The sequence below is a fragment of the Pteronotus mesoamericanus genome, unplaced genomic scaffold, assembly GCF_021234165.1.
Source record: "Pteronotus mesoamericanus isolate MK-2021 breed Mesoamerican mustached bat unplaced genomic scaffold, CSHL_Meso_final contig_33, whole genome shotgun sequence".
Classification (NCBI taxonomy): domain Eukaryota; kingdom Metazoa; phylum Chordata; class Mammalia; order Chiroptera; family Mormoopidae; genus Pteronotus; species Pteronotus mesoamericanus.
This window is the reverse complement of record NW_026555135.1, coordinates 1,835,429-1,852,235: the sequence shown is the minus strand read 5'-3', so window position 1 is coordinate 1,852,235 and position 16,807 is coordinate 1,835,429. Positions and strand designations below refer to the sequence as shown.

At 38.0% G+C, this 16,807-nt stretch overlaps 1 protein-coding gene across 1 annotated transcript in view; it reads right to left on the bottom strand.

Annotated features, from left to right (window-relative positions):
• Positions 1 to 841: 841 nt before the first annotated feature.
• The window catches only part of MRPL48 (mitochondrial ribosomal protein L48), a 43,433-nt gene continuing 27,467 nt past the window's right edge, over positions 842 to 16,807 (bottom strand). The window contains exons 5-8 of the mRNA XM_054576256.1: positions 12,176 to 12,345; positions 4,382 to 4,484; positions 2,376 to 2,465; positions 842 to 1,144 (exon numbers count right to left, since the gene is read on the bottom strand). Of these exons, the coding sequence (XP_054432231.1) occupies positions 1,070 to 1,144; positions 2,376 to 2,465; positions 4,382 to 4,484; positions 12,176 to 12,345 (438 nt within the window). The 3' untranslated portion in view covers positions 842 to 1,069. The remainder of the gene's footprint in view (positions 1,145 to 2,375; positions 2,466 to 4,381; positions 4,485 to 12,175; positions 12,346 to 16,807) is intronic.

Genomic DNA, 16,807 nt, shown 5'->3' with positions numbered 1-16,807 from the left:
GCTACAGAGGAGAAAGTTCTGGCACTATTAGCTGTGTGACCCTAGGAAGTCACTTCATCTTTCTGAAACTCAGTTTTTCCATCTCTTGAATTGGGATAATACCACCTAATTGATTTGGGATAATAAAAAGGATAATCTGTATGTAGTACACAGCATTTACAAAGGCTATATAAATGTGAGATATACTCACACACAAGATACTCACATGCACTCACATACAGATACACATCCACCTCATATAAACCCTAAAAAATTGGTAGAGTTTTAGATCTAATGTAGTACCTAACGTGGGGTCTAGCTCAATAAAGGATAGCTGTTATGTACAAAAGTATGAATGCATTAATGCTCAGAATATAAAAAACATCAGGGGTCATTTAGCATGATCATCATCTAGAGACTTGTAAGGAGCAAATTCTGGGCCCTCATTCAGAATTACTAAATCAGAAAATCTGGAGGAAGAGTCTAGCAATTTGTGTTTTAAAAAGCTCTCCAGGTGATCCTGATGCATGCTTAATTTTGAGTACCAATGACTTAGATAAGGGTTTAACTGTTTTTGTAAAGGGCCACATAATAAATGTTTTAGTTTTACAGTCTCTGTTACAACTACTCAGCTCTGCCATTGTAGTGCGAAAGCAGCCATAAATGATATGTAAATGAATAAACATGGCTCTGTTCCAATAAACGTTTATTACAAAAACAGGCAATGAGGTTTTGGAACTAGATAGAGGTGTTGGTTGCATAACATTGTGAATGTATTAAATACCACCGAATTATTCACTTCAAAATGGTTAGTTTTGTGGTATGTGAATTTTGCCTCAATAATTATTTAAAAAAAAAACACTTATTATCAACAGATTTTTATTAGATGGAGGATACCTAAGGTTGGCTCAAAGGAAAGTGGTGACAATTGGCGAGCACTCTTCAACCAAGGAGAAGGGGAATTTCTGGTTGTGGACATTCATACTTATATCTAAGAGTCAAGGTCTCCTGCTTAACTTTGACCACCCAGAAAGCCATTCCCCTTGGTACTCAATACCACCAGTGCTGGCATGAAAGAGTCTGCAATGAGCTAGTTCAGCTTGGCTAACAGTTCTTCCAGTTCTGGCCGAGCTTTGAACCTTCCTTTGAAGTCTTCTTCAGAGTGCTGGGGAGAAGAAAAATAAGTGGGAATTACTGCAGAGCTATCAGTTATTCAAATAGGCACAACATCAAAAAGGATCCACCAGCTGCTGGGTAGAGAACAAATCAAATTCAACTAACTTTTATTGAGCATCTACTATGTACCAGACTTGTATTAGATACCAAGTATTAAAAGCTGAATTGGACTTCCTCTCTGCCTTAAACAAATGTGTGGTCTGGTGAGAGAAGACAGACTTATAAAGAACTAATGTCAAAATTCTGTTAAGTATCAGCTCTGATTGGTGTGGCTCAGCTGGTTGGGCAGCATCCTTCAAAGTGAAGGATCACCAGTTCAATTTCCAGTCAGGGCACATGCCTGGGTTGTGTGTTCAGTACCCGATCTGGGAGCATACTAGGGGCAACCAATCGATGCTTCTTTATCAACGTTTCCCTCCTCTTTCTCCCTCCCTTCCTCTCTAAAAATAAATAAAAATTTTTGAAAAAAGATCTATAAGTATCATAATAGAGGCACTTTTTTTTGTTTGTTTTTAAAAAGGAGAATGCCAAAATTCTCCATTTACAATAGGAAATAACAGACATAGGGACTGGAATATTTCAAGTCAGCACGACCAGTACACTTCCTCCCTATATACAAATCTATAATAATAAGCAGAGGCTTAACAACTATGGACTCAGAACAAGGGCACTGCATGCAGCAAATGGAGTAAATCTAAAGTAACCTGATGTATCTGTGTCACAATAAGAATCATCTTGGCAACAAAACTCAAATACGTAGTATTTAAGCTCTAGTTCCGAATGTATTCCAAGTTTCCCATGCCAAACTTCCTTCTTACTGTATTCTTTATTAAATATATTCAGTCAGAGTACAGTCAAGCCTCAAAGATCCAAGAAACTTTTCTCTAAAGCACATTTCCCTATTTGTGTTCTGATTAGTTATACTGTATGTGATCTTAAATCATGCTCTTGTTATACTACTGCTTAAGGGAGAGAATTTTGAGGTGTGATGGGCTCACTCCTAACATCAAGATGCTGTGATGGATTTCAACTAGTGGTCCATAAAGCATCATTTCTGAAGAGCCAGAATAATGATCACAGTAATTCCAGCCTGCACACCTTTCCTGATTATTATCTGGGCTAAATTATCCACACTTCTTTGTTGTTTCTAAAGCCAGGCAGTCTAGATATTTTGAACACAGGTGGGCCACCAAGGGGCCCCTTCTCAAACTAGCACCTACCTCCTTCACTGACAATTTGACTCCTTCAGGAAGATTGCTTTGGATTATTTCCAAGAAAATCTCTGCAAATGTAGCACTCAAACCACTTATCTGCAAAAGAAAAGAAAGTGCTCTAAGAGAGCTGTTGAAAATTAGGTGATTGGGAGACATGGCCTGGGCTCAAATGTCAGCTCCAGCAAAGCTAGACTGACCCTTGGGTGAAGGATTATCCAGAGCTGGTTCTGGAGCCCAGTCTCTACAGGATTTCTCTTGCTCTCTGCCAAGGTGTCTGCTTGTCAAGATGGTCACGGCCTATATCTGCTCCTGTAGGCAATGGATGTCATAACTGGACCAAAGAGTTTATCAAATCCAAGATGGCTTTCTGATTCAACTCAAGTTAACTCACATAGCCCATGACCTGATTGCTGCCTGACCTTGTGCTGAGAATCCAGAGATGAATCAGACATGAGGTAGGAGGGTATAAAAGGGCTGCAGAAACCCACTAGAGAAATATCTACCTAAATTAATCACGGAGGTCAAAGAAAGCTTCCAAAAGAGGTAACATCTGGGTGGAGTCTTGAAGAAAAACAGGAGAAAAATGGGAGAATTCAACAGCTGTGGGAGTTTTCAAGGCAGAGGAAGCAATATTCAGCAGAATGTGGAGGCATAGCACAATACTAAGGCTAGTTCCAGGTGTAGCTGGAATGAATGGGGCATGAAGAAAAAGCAGGAGAATCATGAAGGCAGTTACGTGCTAATCTAGAGTTCAGACTTGATCCTATGGGCCTCAGTGGCAAGTTAGACCTGTCATAAGATGTATCTTAAATAAGATGTATTCCTGATAATGTTTAAAGAACCAAAGATTTTAAGTATTTTAATTATTTTTAAAATTAACATAGTTTTAAGGTGTTACTACCTTAACATTCATTACCTTGCTGATATGTTTCTTGAGTGGATCAGAAAGTGGCGTTCATTCGAATATTATTTGGCAATAAAAAGGAATGAAGTACTAATACATGCTACAACATGGATGAACCTTGAAAACATTATGCTAAGTGAAAGAAGTTAGACACAAAAGGCCATATATTGATCGTATAATTCTGTTCAAATGAAATGTCAACAAGAGGTAAAACTATAGAGGCAGAAAGTAGATTAGTGGTTTCTAGGAGTCAGGGGAATGGGGAAAGAGGAGCAACTGCAAATGGATGCAGAGTCTCTTTCAGGTGTGATGAAAATGTTCTAATATTGACTGTGGTGATGGTTGCATAACTCTGAATATACTAAAACCCATTTAAGTGTACATTTCAAGTGGGTAAATTGTATTGCATGGGAATAAAACTCCCAATAAAGCTGTTATAAAAAAAGGGAGGTGATGTTAACTGTGAATTTTTAATAGCTCTGAGCACTCTCACGGTGGTGTGGTTGCACCCATCTGTCTCTGCAGTGCAAAGACAGAGAACCATGACTAGAGCTTTTAAAGGGAAGCCACTTAAGCAGGAAAATGACATGATCACAGTGGTATGAGGGTAAAGCAAAGTTGATGGATCTAAAAGATTTTTGGGAGTGGAAACTTTAGAATTTGGAGAATGTATGGATATCAGAGAGCGAAGAAAGATCAAGCATTAGGGTCAAATGTGGGGAGGAGTCTAGAAAAAAAAAGGAACAGTAGTTTCTCTAAAATTAGTTTTGTAAGTACTGAGTGTAGGGCACCTATGGAAAATACCAGTAGAGAAGTCCAGTAGACAACTCAATATTAGGTTTGAAGCTCAACCAAGAGATCAGGAATGGAGATCTAGATGTTAGCAGTACATAATGTCAGTTACTGAGGCTGGGTGAATGAATGAGATTGCATAGAGGGAAGGTATTACACAAGGAGAGATGGAGGGATCAAGAACTGAAACCTGGAGAACATCATCATTAAAGGGACAGGCAAGAGGAAGAGATGGGCATGGTATAAGAAGGGAAAACAGACAGAGAGAAGAACCAGGAGAGAAAAATACATTTCGAGTTTCTCCCAGAGTACCTACCTGAACCACTCGTTCATGGGTGGTAAGAACTGCATCCAGGAACATTTTGCTGCCTTGGTCCTGCAGCCGTAACACTTCCATGGTTTTGGTGGGCATCGCATAACTGTGGGAAGTAAGAGTCAGCTATGGGGAGGGTTCCCTAAAGCCAGCAACACCACTTCAGTCAGGATAGTCCCTGAGGAGAGCCACTACTGCATATACAGCTCCTGGAATCTAGGGCTGTTACCTGCCGCCAGGGTAAAGTGATCAGATCATCTTAGCTTAAGTTTAACTTAAACTTAAGTTTAAACTCTAAATTTAAACTCCTTAAGTTTAAAGTCTCTAAACTCCCTGAGGGGAGAAATGATGTCTAACACTTTTCTGCACCCCCAATCTTGCCTAATGTAACAATCTGAATAAAACCTGGTGATTAGTAAGTATTTGCTGCTACTAAAGAATAGCCAATTCTAAAAGAATCAGGCTCATCACTAGATATGATTTGGAGGCTAACTTTAGGTATTTCACCTCTTCTAGAAAAATAAGTCCTGAAACCCAATTGCTTTAGAGAAGGATTTCTCAACCTCAGCACTACTGACATCTTAGACCAGCTAATTCTTCGTTGTGGGGTTAAATATAGTTTTATTTAACTATACTTATCCCTACACATCCCTAACCTCTACCCACCAAATTCCAGCAGTAACCCCAAGTGGTGACAATCAAAATGATCTCCAGACATTGTTAAATGTGCCCTGGTTGAGAACCAATGTTGTAGAATCAATGCTCACTAAAATCAGCTTCAGCAGATCTACGTCCTACAATGGAAAGAACACTAGACTTGGGTCAAATCTTGGCTTTGCCACTCATTAGCAATATTTACTACAGCAAGTCGCTGCTCCCTCTGAGAAGAGGATTATAATCTAGGCCTATGTCAATAGACTATTGCGAGGATTAGGTCTGATGGATGAAATAGCACTTATGGCTACACAGAAATATAGTAGTAGTGTTCATCTTATCAGAAAGTTGATCAAACTGAAGATAAATGGAATAATAATAACCACATAATTCCTGAATTTTCATGCCACAAAAAGCTTCACTGATTAATAGCAGGGAGCATGCCCTCTACAGATGAACTGCTACTAAAGGAAGTTTGGTGTAATGGAAAATGGATTAGAGACGTGACAGTCACCCTTGGACTTAAATGTTGGCTCTGCCGCTTACTGCCTATTTGACCTTAGACAAATCATCTTTCTGAGTCTCAGACTCTTCAGCTATAATATGAGGATAATAATATCTAGTCTTAGACTCTTCGGCTATAAAATGAGGATAATAATAATAAAAGGGTTGTTGCAGTGATTACATGAGATTACACAGTAATTTGCCTGGCATACTTTGCCTACAAATGCCAGTTCCCTTGCTCTTATGAACAGTGAGTAAATGCTAGGTATTGCAAACTCTTTCAGGTAGCCTCCTTAAATAGCATTCCCCACTTTTAAGCACAATCTCTGATCCCCTCTTCCAATTCAAATTTGATAGTAGCTTCCCTGTATTTAAAAAAATGACAGATCCATAGCCTTGTTATGGGAAATCAAGTAAAATAACTATGTAAAAGCTTTCAGGAAAGTAAATAGCACTCTAAAATGCTATTTTTCCATTTTGACATTCTGTAGGTAAGATTGATCAATTAAAAGGAGTTGTCCACTCCTGCTACTGAGCATATGTTTTATTCTTTAATACTTACTTTATCAATATTTCATTAATTTGTTCATTCATTCATTCATTCATTCGATAAACATTTACTGAGAGTCTATTCTGTCCTAGGCACTCTGGTGGGCAATATGTAGCCTATGCTTTAAGAGTGTTTTGGAGAAACAGGTAAGTAGATGAACATCTTCACTACAGTAAGACAAAGACAATAATAGTTATGTACAAAATATTATAGGGAGAAGAGCAGTTCAGGGAAGGCTTCATAGGTGAAGTAGTGCTTTATCAAGATATAAAGAATGAATAGATGTGTTTGCCAAAAAAAGTGTAGCAGTTATTACAAAGGCAAGGAGACATGAGAGGTTCTCAAAGAGAACCAACAGAAAAACCAGACATAGTTTGATAAGGAAATACTGGGAACTCTGGTCATTTCAAAATAGAATAGGCCTTTGAATAGTAAGAGTATAGGTAATTTTCCATTAGTATCTATACTTTTCCGTCGTTTCCAAATTTTCTACAATAAACATTACTTGGATGATCACAGTAAAGACAGATGGGAAGAAATGAAATAATTGAATTTCAGAGTCAATCTAACATGACAAAATAATGCCACCTTTTGGGAGTACTGCCTGAGACAGGACAGAAGGGAGCCGGCTGGGGAGCTAGGGAACCTAGAATCTGTGGACTCTACTACGTGTAAGTTATACCTCCATTTTAACAATGTAAGTGAACCTAAAAAAAAAAAGGAAAGGGTAGCCTTACAGAGAGTGATGCTGTGTGATGCTGTTGCTCTCCACAGAGCACAGGGGCTAGATCAGCTTCAGGCTTGGAAGCTGCTCCCAGATGAGTAAGATTTCCATCTCTCCAGGGAACTGCTCAGCAAGGGAGGCAGGCACATTAAGGGACCTGCATGAGAGGCCCCTTCCTCTTCTCTCCTAGGTGAGTTGCAGCAACAGTAAAGCAGACCATTTATAGAACAAAAGCCTGCTCACTGCTCTCCTGCCCAATTCCATCTCAAGGTCAAAGCCCTAACCCCCCACAACTGGAGAAAAAATGGATCACAGTGAAATGAAAATCAGAAGAAAAAAATTACTTCATCTCTGAAAAGCTGGGTAGTGAGAATGTCTAACAATACGATAGTTTGAAAACCTCAATCAATGCAGAGAAATGAGTTGCTGAAAATAAAGATCTCTTTATACTTTGTGCTATTTGGAGCAAAGAGCCAGCAAAAAAACAGCACATCATTCATTCTGCTGTTCTAGGAATCATGTCCATGGCTACTGGATCTCAGTGCAAGTCAACAAATATTTATTCATTGCCAACTATACATCAGGTACTAGGCAAGGTCTTAGAATTAGACTGCTGATGGAGACAGAAACAATCCTTGCCTTAAAGACCTTAGAGTCTAATGAAGAAGAAGAATAAAAGTCAAGTATCTACAAGGATAAGAAATGACTGCTATGAAAAGGAAGTTATGTAACCTTTACTTCTACTAAATATATAACATAGGACCCAATTTAATGAGGTTCTCTGAAGAAGTGACATTCAAAATAAAACCTAAGGAAAAAATAGGAGTTAGTTAGGTGAAGGGGAAAGAGCATTATAAGTGCTAGAGAGCATATGCAAAGGTCCTTGGGTGGGAAATGACAAAAACAAAGCCAGTGTAATTGGAAGGAGAGGGAGAAGAAAGTAGGAGTTACGGCAAGAGAAGAAAGCCCAGGACATGGGGTACCTAGTAAGCCATATGAAGACTTTTCATTTGATCCTAAAGGAATGGGGAGCCATGGAAGGAATTTAAACATGGGTGACATGATCTTATTTCCATTCTAGAGAGAGCACACTGAAAGCTGTGTGGAGATCTATTTAGGAGGAAATGAAAATTTGAAGGAAAAAAAAAAAGTGGGTTCAAATCCAGACCTTGCCATTTATTAGGTGTATGACTATAGGCAAGCTTTAATAATAATAATAATGGCAGCCAGGAGTTGCTGGAAACTGTTTTAAGCACTTTAAATATATTAACTCCCTTAATTTTTACTATAGCCTTTTTAGGTAGGTACTTTAATTAACCCCATTTTACAGATGAAGAAACTAGACACAAGGAGGTTAAATAAACTGCCCAATGTCACACAATAAGAATGCAGCAGAGCACAAGTAAAACCTAGGTGGTCTGGCTCCAGAGTTGAGCTTTGATTCACTATGTGCCAAGTGCTTGTTTGAATTAAGTAACAATATACAAAAGACTATATTTAGCATAGTGGCTGAATGACAGTAGGTGCTGAACAAATGCTACTGCTTTCCTGCCTTTGCTCAAATGCAGCCAAAGCTTTTCACAGTTGGATTTTAAAAAGACCATCTTTTAAAAAGTCCTTCTGAAAATTTAAAACACTATGGCAGAGAATTGATTCACTGTAGGTAAGATAACATTCTGTAAATGACATTTAATGCTTCTTTGCTACCATAATCCCTACAGGCTGAAAAAAAAATCTCTTCATTAATTTTTAATTATTATTTAGGGTGTTGCAATGTTCCAGTCTCTGCTAGGTGCTATCATATACTATTGTTTAATTTTCAGTACTCAAAGAAATAAGAAAAGTATCATCCCATTTATACAGAAGAGGAAACTGAGGTTCAGAATTTCCCAAGGTCTTATTGCCAATAACTGGTAGAACTAGAATTTATATCAGGCAGTTTGATTCCAGAACTCGTACTATGTTACTCGAAGTGTGGTTCATAGACAAGCTGCTGATGAGCAAACTATTATCAGTCCAGGAGAAGATAAGGAGCATGCAACAGTCACTAAACACAATACTGAATTCAGCCAACAATTTTTTTCAATAGCAAGACTTTTTTCATGAAGGAAGCAAAGCATGAACACACATTTTGGCATAAACTTCTTTGTGGAGTGGTACTTTGAGAGGCATTACTCAAAATTATTATACTACTCTACTTTCTTGAACTCACATTGTACTTTATGTTTCACTTACCACCTTCTACCTTACGTTAAAATTATCTCTGTGTGCTTGTGAGCACACACACATACTCCCTGAAATCAGAGATATTCACCTTAGTATCTTCCAGTTAGAAAGTCTAGTACAATGCTTATCACATACCAAGAAGAGGCTCAATCAATAGTTGTTTTTTAATTTTTGCTTTTCTTTTTTAAGAGTTTATTTATTTTTAAAGGAGGGAAGGCATGACTACAAAGGCAGGAGGGAACTTCTTGGGATGATGGAAATGTTCTGTATCTTGATCATGATGGTATTTACTCTCTAATGTGTGTATCAAAACTCAGAAATTGTTCACTAAAAGGGTGAATTTTTACTGAATATAAACTATATCTCAGTTAGCCTGACTTTATATTACTACTGTAAATGGAAAACCAGTATCAGCTGTCATAAATAGAAAGTTAAAAATAAATACAATTAAAATAAAATGTTATAAAATTCTAGCTAGATTCTAGTGCTAGCCAAAGACTCTGAGCCAGAGGTCCCCTCTCTGTTATAAAGATTAGGAAGTGCTCAAGTGGTATTAAAGACATATCAGAACTACGCTAAGAATTTCTCCTTACATATCAGATTGAGAATTAAAAAGGGATGAAATTTCTCATGATGTGATCTAATGTTATATAAGGCAAACCACAGGGCATCTCACACTTTATGAAACACTGATATAAGATATGTAAAGTGCCTAGTCTGGAGCAGCAAGTCAGTAAATATTAATTCTTCTCCCCTACAGTTTCTCAACAAATCCAAAGAGTAAATGAAAAGTAGAACAGGCAAAGGATATCAAAATAAGTAGGGATATATTTCACCTTAATGGATCAGAGGACTTAAAACAGATAAAATGTCAATTCTCCTCAAACTGATCTACAGATTCAACACAATCCCAGCAGAATTCTATCAGGCTCCTTTCTGTATAAATCAACAAACTAATTCTAAATTTTTATGAAAAACCAAAGCACCTAGAATAGCCAAAATAATTCTGAAAAAGAACAAAGTTGTAGTTTCAGTAATCAGGCTACAGTAATCAAGATAGCATAGTACTAGTATAAGAAAGATACATAGATTAATGTAATGGAATAGTGTATAGAAATAAATCTATACATATGCAGGTAATTGACTTTCAGAAGGTGCTAAGACAATTCAGTGGAAGAAGAAAATCTTAACATATGGTGCTCAAGCAATTGGTTAAGTACATTTTAAAAAAAGAACTTGGAGCCCTGACCAGTGTGGCCCAGTTGGTTGGGCGTCATCCTGCAAAGTGAAAGGTCACCAGTTTGATTTCTGATTGGGGCACATTGCAGGTTTGGTCCCCAGTCTGGGCACTTACAAGAGGCACCTGATTAATGTTTCTCTCTCACATCGATGTTTCTCTCCCTCTCTTTCTCCCTCCCTTCCCCTCTTTCTAAGATTAATATGCATGTCCTCAAGTGAGGATAAAAAATAACTCAAAATGGATCATAGATGTATAAGTAAAACTTAAAATTATAGAACTTCTAGAAGAAAGAAGAAAACATCTTTGTGATCTTGGCTTAGGCAAAGATTTCTTAGATACGACACCAAAAGCATGATCAATAAAAGAAAAAAACTGATAAATTAAACTTCATCAAACTTAAACTTTGGCTCTCCAAAAGACTCAGATAAGATGACAAGAGCCCTGGCTTGTGGCTCAGTGGGTTGGGGCACTGTCCTGTAAACTGAAAGACTGAGGGTTGATTCCCAGTCAGGGCACATGCCTGGGTTGTGGCTTCGGTCCTGGTCAGGGCATGTGCGAGAGGGAAGCGATCGTTGTTTCTCTCTCATATCGATGTTTCTCTCCTTTTCCTTCTCCTTCTCTCTCTCTCTCCCACTTACCCTCTCTCTCTAAAATCAATTAGCATGTCCTTGGGTGTGGATAAAGAAAAATTTTTTTTAAAAGATGACAAGATAAGTCATAGGGAGGAAATATTTGCAAAACATATATTGAAAAAGAACTTGTATAGATTGTAAAAACGTTCACTATTCAAGTAATAAAAAAAAACCCACCCAATTTTTAAAATAGACAAGAAATTTGGACATGCCATCAGAGAAGATATACAGAAGGTAAATAAGCACATAAAAGATGCTCAACATTATTCATTTATCAGGAAAGTGAAAATAAAAACAACTATGAGATACCACTATGTATGCATTAGAATACCTTTTAAAAAAACTGACAATACCACCATAGCTGGTGGGGCTCAGTGGATTGAGTGCTGGCCTGCATACCAAAGGGTCACTGGTTCGATCCCCAGTTAGAGCACATGCCTGCGTTGTGGGCCAAGTCCCCAGTAGGGGGCGTGTGAGAGGCAACCATGCATTGATGTTTCTCTCCTCTCCCTCTCTTTCCCTGTCTCTAAAAGTAAATAAATAAAATCTTTTTTTTATTCTGGTCAGCACAATGCCAAGTGCTGACCAGAATAAGGAATATTTGGAACTCTCATATGTTGCTGGTGGGAATACAAAATGGTGCACCCAATTTTGGAAACAGTTTGTTGGTCTCTTATAAAGTTAAACATACATTCACTATACAATTAAAAAATTGTAGTCTTAGGTAATTATCCAGGAGAAAAAAAGACATATGACCCACAAAACCTATATGAGAATGATTATGGCAGCTTTGTTCATAATTATCAATAAACTGGAAACAATGCAAATGTACATCAACTCATGAATGAATGGATAAACCAATTAAAATCCACCACTTAATGGAATACTGCTCAGTAATAAAATACTTACAAAAGCATGGATGAATCTTAAACACATTATGCCAACTGAAAGAGGCCAGATGAACAGCTACATACTGTATGATTCTACTTCCATGATGTTCTGGAGCACTTAAAACACTAGGGGCAGAAGATCAATTGGTGGTTGCTGGGGACTTGCAGGGAAAAGGGGAGGAGGTTGACAACACCTGGGCATCGGGAAACTTTTGGGGGTTAATAGAACTGTTTTATATTTCGATTGTGGCAAACTTTATACCTAAAAAAGGTAAATTTTACTACATGTAAATTATATCTCAAAACCTCATTTAACAACAAAAAGCAGAGTGTGCTACCCATAAGAAGAATATTTCATGCAAAAGCATCCTTCATACCTTTCCTCCACTTTGATGGAGAGATTGTTGCAGAGGTTGTGAACATACTGGGCATAATTCTCTGCCAGTGCCATGTCATACGCAGTCAGGTGAATGTTCAAAACCCCATACTCGTAATCTGTGCCCAAATTAATGGGTCTCACTTCCACCTTTCCCCTCTTCTTCTTATGCTGAACAGAAAACAAAGAGAAAGATAAATCAACTGTTATATAAGAAATTCTAATCATACTATATGATATTTTAAAAAATAAATCTTTCATATAAATTTGTTTACCAATTTTCTGTTAGGTTACCATAGCTACGAAATGAAGTTCTCCTGGAAAAGAATGGGCAGCTTCCCTTGCCAGTCTGGGCAGTGACATCAGCCAATGAAAGGAAATGGAATATTGCTGGCATTGCTTTAAGATGAATACAAGTGACTGTCATCTAAGATTAACTTGTTTTAAGGCTCACCTCCCATATCTGGCCCTTAGTTTCCCAATTTTTAAATTGATGGGCTTATGCTAGGTAACAGATTTCTTAATCTAGAACCCATAGAGGAATTTCAAGGAATCTGTCAACCCGAAAATTGATGTGCAAAATTTTACACATGTGCACATTTTTTGAGAGAAACTTCACTTTCATCAGAATCTTAAAGAAATTAGTTGCAAGGAACCTCGGCATTAATTCTCTTTTAGTCCTCTGACCTTTAAAATTGTGTGATTGTTTATACAGTCTTCCATTTAAGAACTGAGAGGTAGGAAATTTTTTCTACTTTTCCCTTTCATGTAAGGTATTGCTTCATGCATATCAACTTGTGCAAGCTGCTGTTAAAAAGTTAAAATGAGGCCTGGGAAAATAGATCAGGATCAAGAAAATTCCTCAACTAGAAATAATCAAATTTAAATGTCCATGAAGAGTGGGACTTGTTAAATAAATCATGGAACATCCATACAATAGTACATTATGGAGCTGTAAGAAGGAATAAGGACCTTTTTTATGTACTGATATGGAAAGGCCTTTAAAATAAATTAGATGATAAAAGTAAACTGTAGAATAATGTGTTCACAATATTGTCATACATAAAAAAGGGTAGAGCTGTGTGTATGTGTGTATATTACATACGTATTTATTTACAAAAAATAATCTCTAGAAGCATGCACAAAAATACTTAAGTCATTAGCTGCCAGTGAGGATCCTGAATGGCTGGGACATAGAGGTGGAAAGGAGAGTTTTAATTATTTCCCTTCTTTTTTTTTTTTTTTTTTTTTTTTTTTTTTAGTTTTTATAATGTGAATCTTTTATGAATTCAAAATTAGAATCTTAAAATCTATGTTTTTTTTTAAAAGGGGGGCCTCTTTGTTTTTTAATTTTATTTATTTATTTTTAGAGACAGAGGAAGGAAGGGAGAAAAAGAGGGAGAGAAATATCGATTGGTTGCCTCTTGCCTGCCCCCAACGGGGGGCCTGGCCTGCAACCCAGGCATGTGCCCTGACCAGGAATCCAACCTGTTACTTCTCCATTTGCAGGCTGGCACTCAATTCACTGAGCCATACCAGCCAGGGCTTAAAATCTGTTTTAAAATGTAAAAATAGTAAAAATTTTATTGCAGTATAATATTCACACTGAAAAATGCATTAAGTACACAGCTCAATGAATATCTGTTTAATCAGTATCTTGAACAAGAAATAAACCAGTACCAAGACTCAAAAAAAAAAGTCTCCTGCCCTCCAAACTGGTAACTTGTATGATGACTTCTAAAACTATAGGGTTCTTTTGCTTGTTTGTTTTTTTTTTGAAATTCACAAAAATTAAATGAAACACTATGTTCTCTTTTGTGTCTGGCTTCTTTCATTTATTATGTTTGTAAGATTCATTGTGTGTTAGGTAAAACCACAGTTCTTTCCTAGTCTATTGTATGAATATGCTACTATTTATTTATACTTTTTACTGTTGGTGGAAATTTGGGTTGTTACCAGTATGGGGCCATTATGAATAATAGCATTGTTACCAATGTTCATGTATGTATTTCTCAGTGAACATATGTATGTATTCCAATTTAGACTCCCACCAGAGTGAAGGAGAGTTCTAATTGTTCTACTTTCTTGCTAATACTTATGAAACTTAGTATAGTCAGGTTTTTGAGTTTGTTTTAGCTATTCTGGTTGGTATGAAGTGGTACTGAATTAGAGTTTTAAACTTGCATTTCCTTTAAGTTTATTGAGCCTGAGGACTTTGCCATATGTTCATCAGTCATTTGGAAGCTCTCTTTTGTAATCTATTTAACTGTTTTGAGCATTTTTTAGATTGGGTCATTTGCCTTTCTCATCAGTTTGAAGAGGTTCTTTCTATATTCTTCTTTTCTTTAATCCTTGCCCGAGGACGTTTTTTCATTGTTTTGAGAGAGAAAGGAAGGGAGAGAATCATCAATTGGTTGCTTCTTGTACATGCCCAGACTGGGGACAGCATGCGTCCAGACCAGGGATCGAACCAGAAACCTAGGTATGTGCCCTGACTGGGAATTGAATCTGCAATTTGGTGATTGCAGGACACTTCAACCAACTGAGCCACACTAGCCAGGGACTATTTTCTTAATATGATCCTTTGTTAAATATACATACTGTAAATATCTTCTCCCTCTCAGTAGCTTCCCTTTATACTTTTTAATGGTGCATTTTGATGAACAATTCTTTTAGTGTAATTCAATTTACTTATTCTTTTATGGTTATAGTTACTTTTTTAAAAACCTCTCCTGAGGATATATTTATTGATTTTAGAGAGAGAGGAAAGGGGAAGGGGAGACAGAGAGAGAGAGAGAAAGAGATCATTTGGTTGACTCCTCAATGTACCCTGACTAGGAATCTAACCTGCAACCTTTTGGTGTACAGGACAGATCCATAGCTCATTTTTTAAAAAAGATTTTATTTATTTATTTATAGAGGGAGGGGAAAGGAGGGAGAGAAACATCAATGTGTGAGAGATACATCTATTGGTTGCTTCTTGAATGCCTCCAACAGGGGACCTGGCCCACAATCCAGTCATATGCCGGGGTCGATGATTGAACCGGCGACCTTTCGTTTTGCAGGCCGGCACTCAATCCACTGAGCCACGACAGCCAGGGCACTACTATAGTCTATTTTTTAAGTAATTTTTGTGTATGGTTAGAAGTAGGAGTCAAGATCCCCACATGATCACCAGTCCAGTTGATCCAGCACCATTGCAATGTCACCTTTATCATTTAAGTGTCCATAGATACGCGCATCTGTTCCTGTACTTTTTATTCTGTTCCATTGGGCTATTTGACTATCCTTGAGCTAAAGCCACACAGTCCTAATTATCGGAGATTTAGAATAAGTCTAGATATTTGGTAGAAATAGATTTTTTACAAGAAAGGGGGAAAAATCAACCTCTATTTACATGTCTTAAGTCATCCCTATCTAACAGCCAACAGCCTAGTGGCTACCACAGCAGAATGGTTCTTGGCAGAGCACCCGGAATGGTTCTCTTACATCACTTCTCTCCAGATCAGTCTTAAGAGCAGGGACCCAGTGTGGGGAAGCAGGGGGAGGACTAAGAAACAGTCCTTTCACAAGGCCAGTAGTGTTCACGACAGGCCTGATCTTACAAGGGTGTTCCAAAGAAAACACTCTGTGTAAAGTGGTTAATACAATCTGTAGCACATATTTAAGCATTTGATAAATATCAAATTTTAATACTATTTTCATTTTTATATTCCTCACATCTAGCACAGGGCCTGGCAGAGAAAACATGCAAGGAATCACTATTTTAGAATTTTGGAACAGGACAGCATTTAGAGATGATTTGTCCTAGTTCTTCATCTTTGCAGGGTAAGCATATGAAGCCCCGAGAGATTAAGTCCCCCAAAGTCACACAAACCAGACAGCACAGATGCTAGGACCTAAAATCCAGACCTCCTGACCCCCACAATGCAGGGATTTTTCTACTGCAGCCTCTGCATTCCTGAAGTTCTTAACAGTGGTGTCCACGCCAGGGTCCTACAGTTTGCTGTGAATGAGACACCATCCTCTAGAGACCAACCATCCAGGGTCAGGGGCTCGGCTCTCCTTCCTCAGAGCCCACACACCCGTGGCCAAATGCAGCAATACAGATTTTTCACCATGACAGTCAGCACTGCAGTCAGAGCTGTGAAGAATGCTAACGCCAGAATGCAATGGGGAGAGGCTAAAATTTTCCAGCAGAGAGAGGAGGAGCTTCTATGAAGCCTTTCCTTAACCAGAGAAAATGCCAGGGCTTTTCAAAGGTGTTGCTTTAGAGGAACAAAAAAAGAAAGCTGACTCCAGTATCCCTCTTGGTATCTCGCTTACTTTCCCTTGTTGGCCTAGATATGCCTGGAGTGATCCACACCCACCATCAGGAGCCCATTGTGATATTATATTTCAGTTCTGAACCAGGGCACAGAAAAACCAGCAAGAGCTTGACTGCACAGATGATCATCCCCTAGTTCCTATAATTTCATCTGCATAATCTTTCTCACATCCTCGCCTTCTTTTCCATTATGACTGCCTGAATTCAGGCATTTGTGACTGCCGTGGAGAGTTATTAAAGATACCTGTGCAGGGATGTACATGACTAGAACTGGATCCACCATGACTACACAGGAGGGAGAGCCAG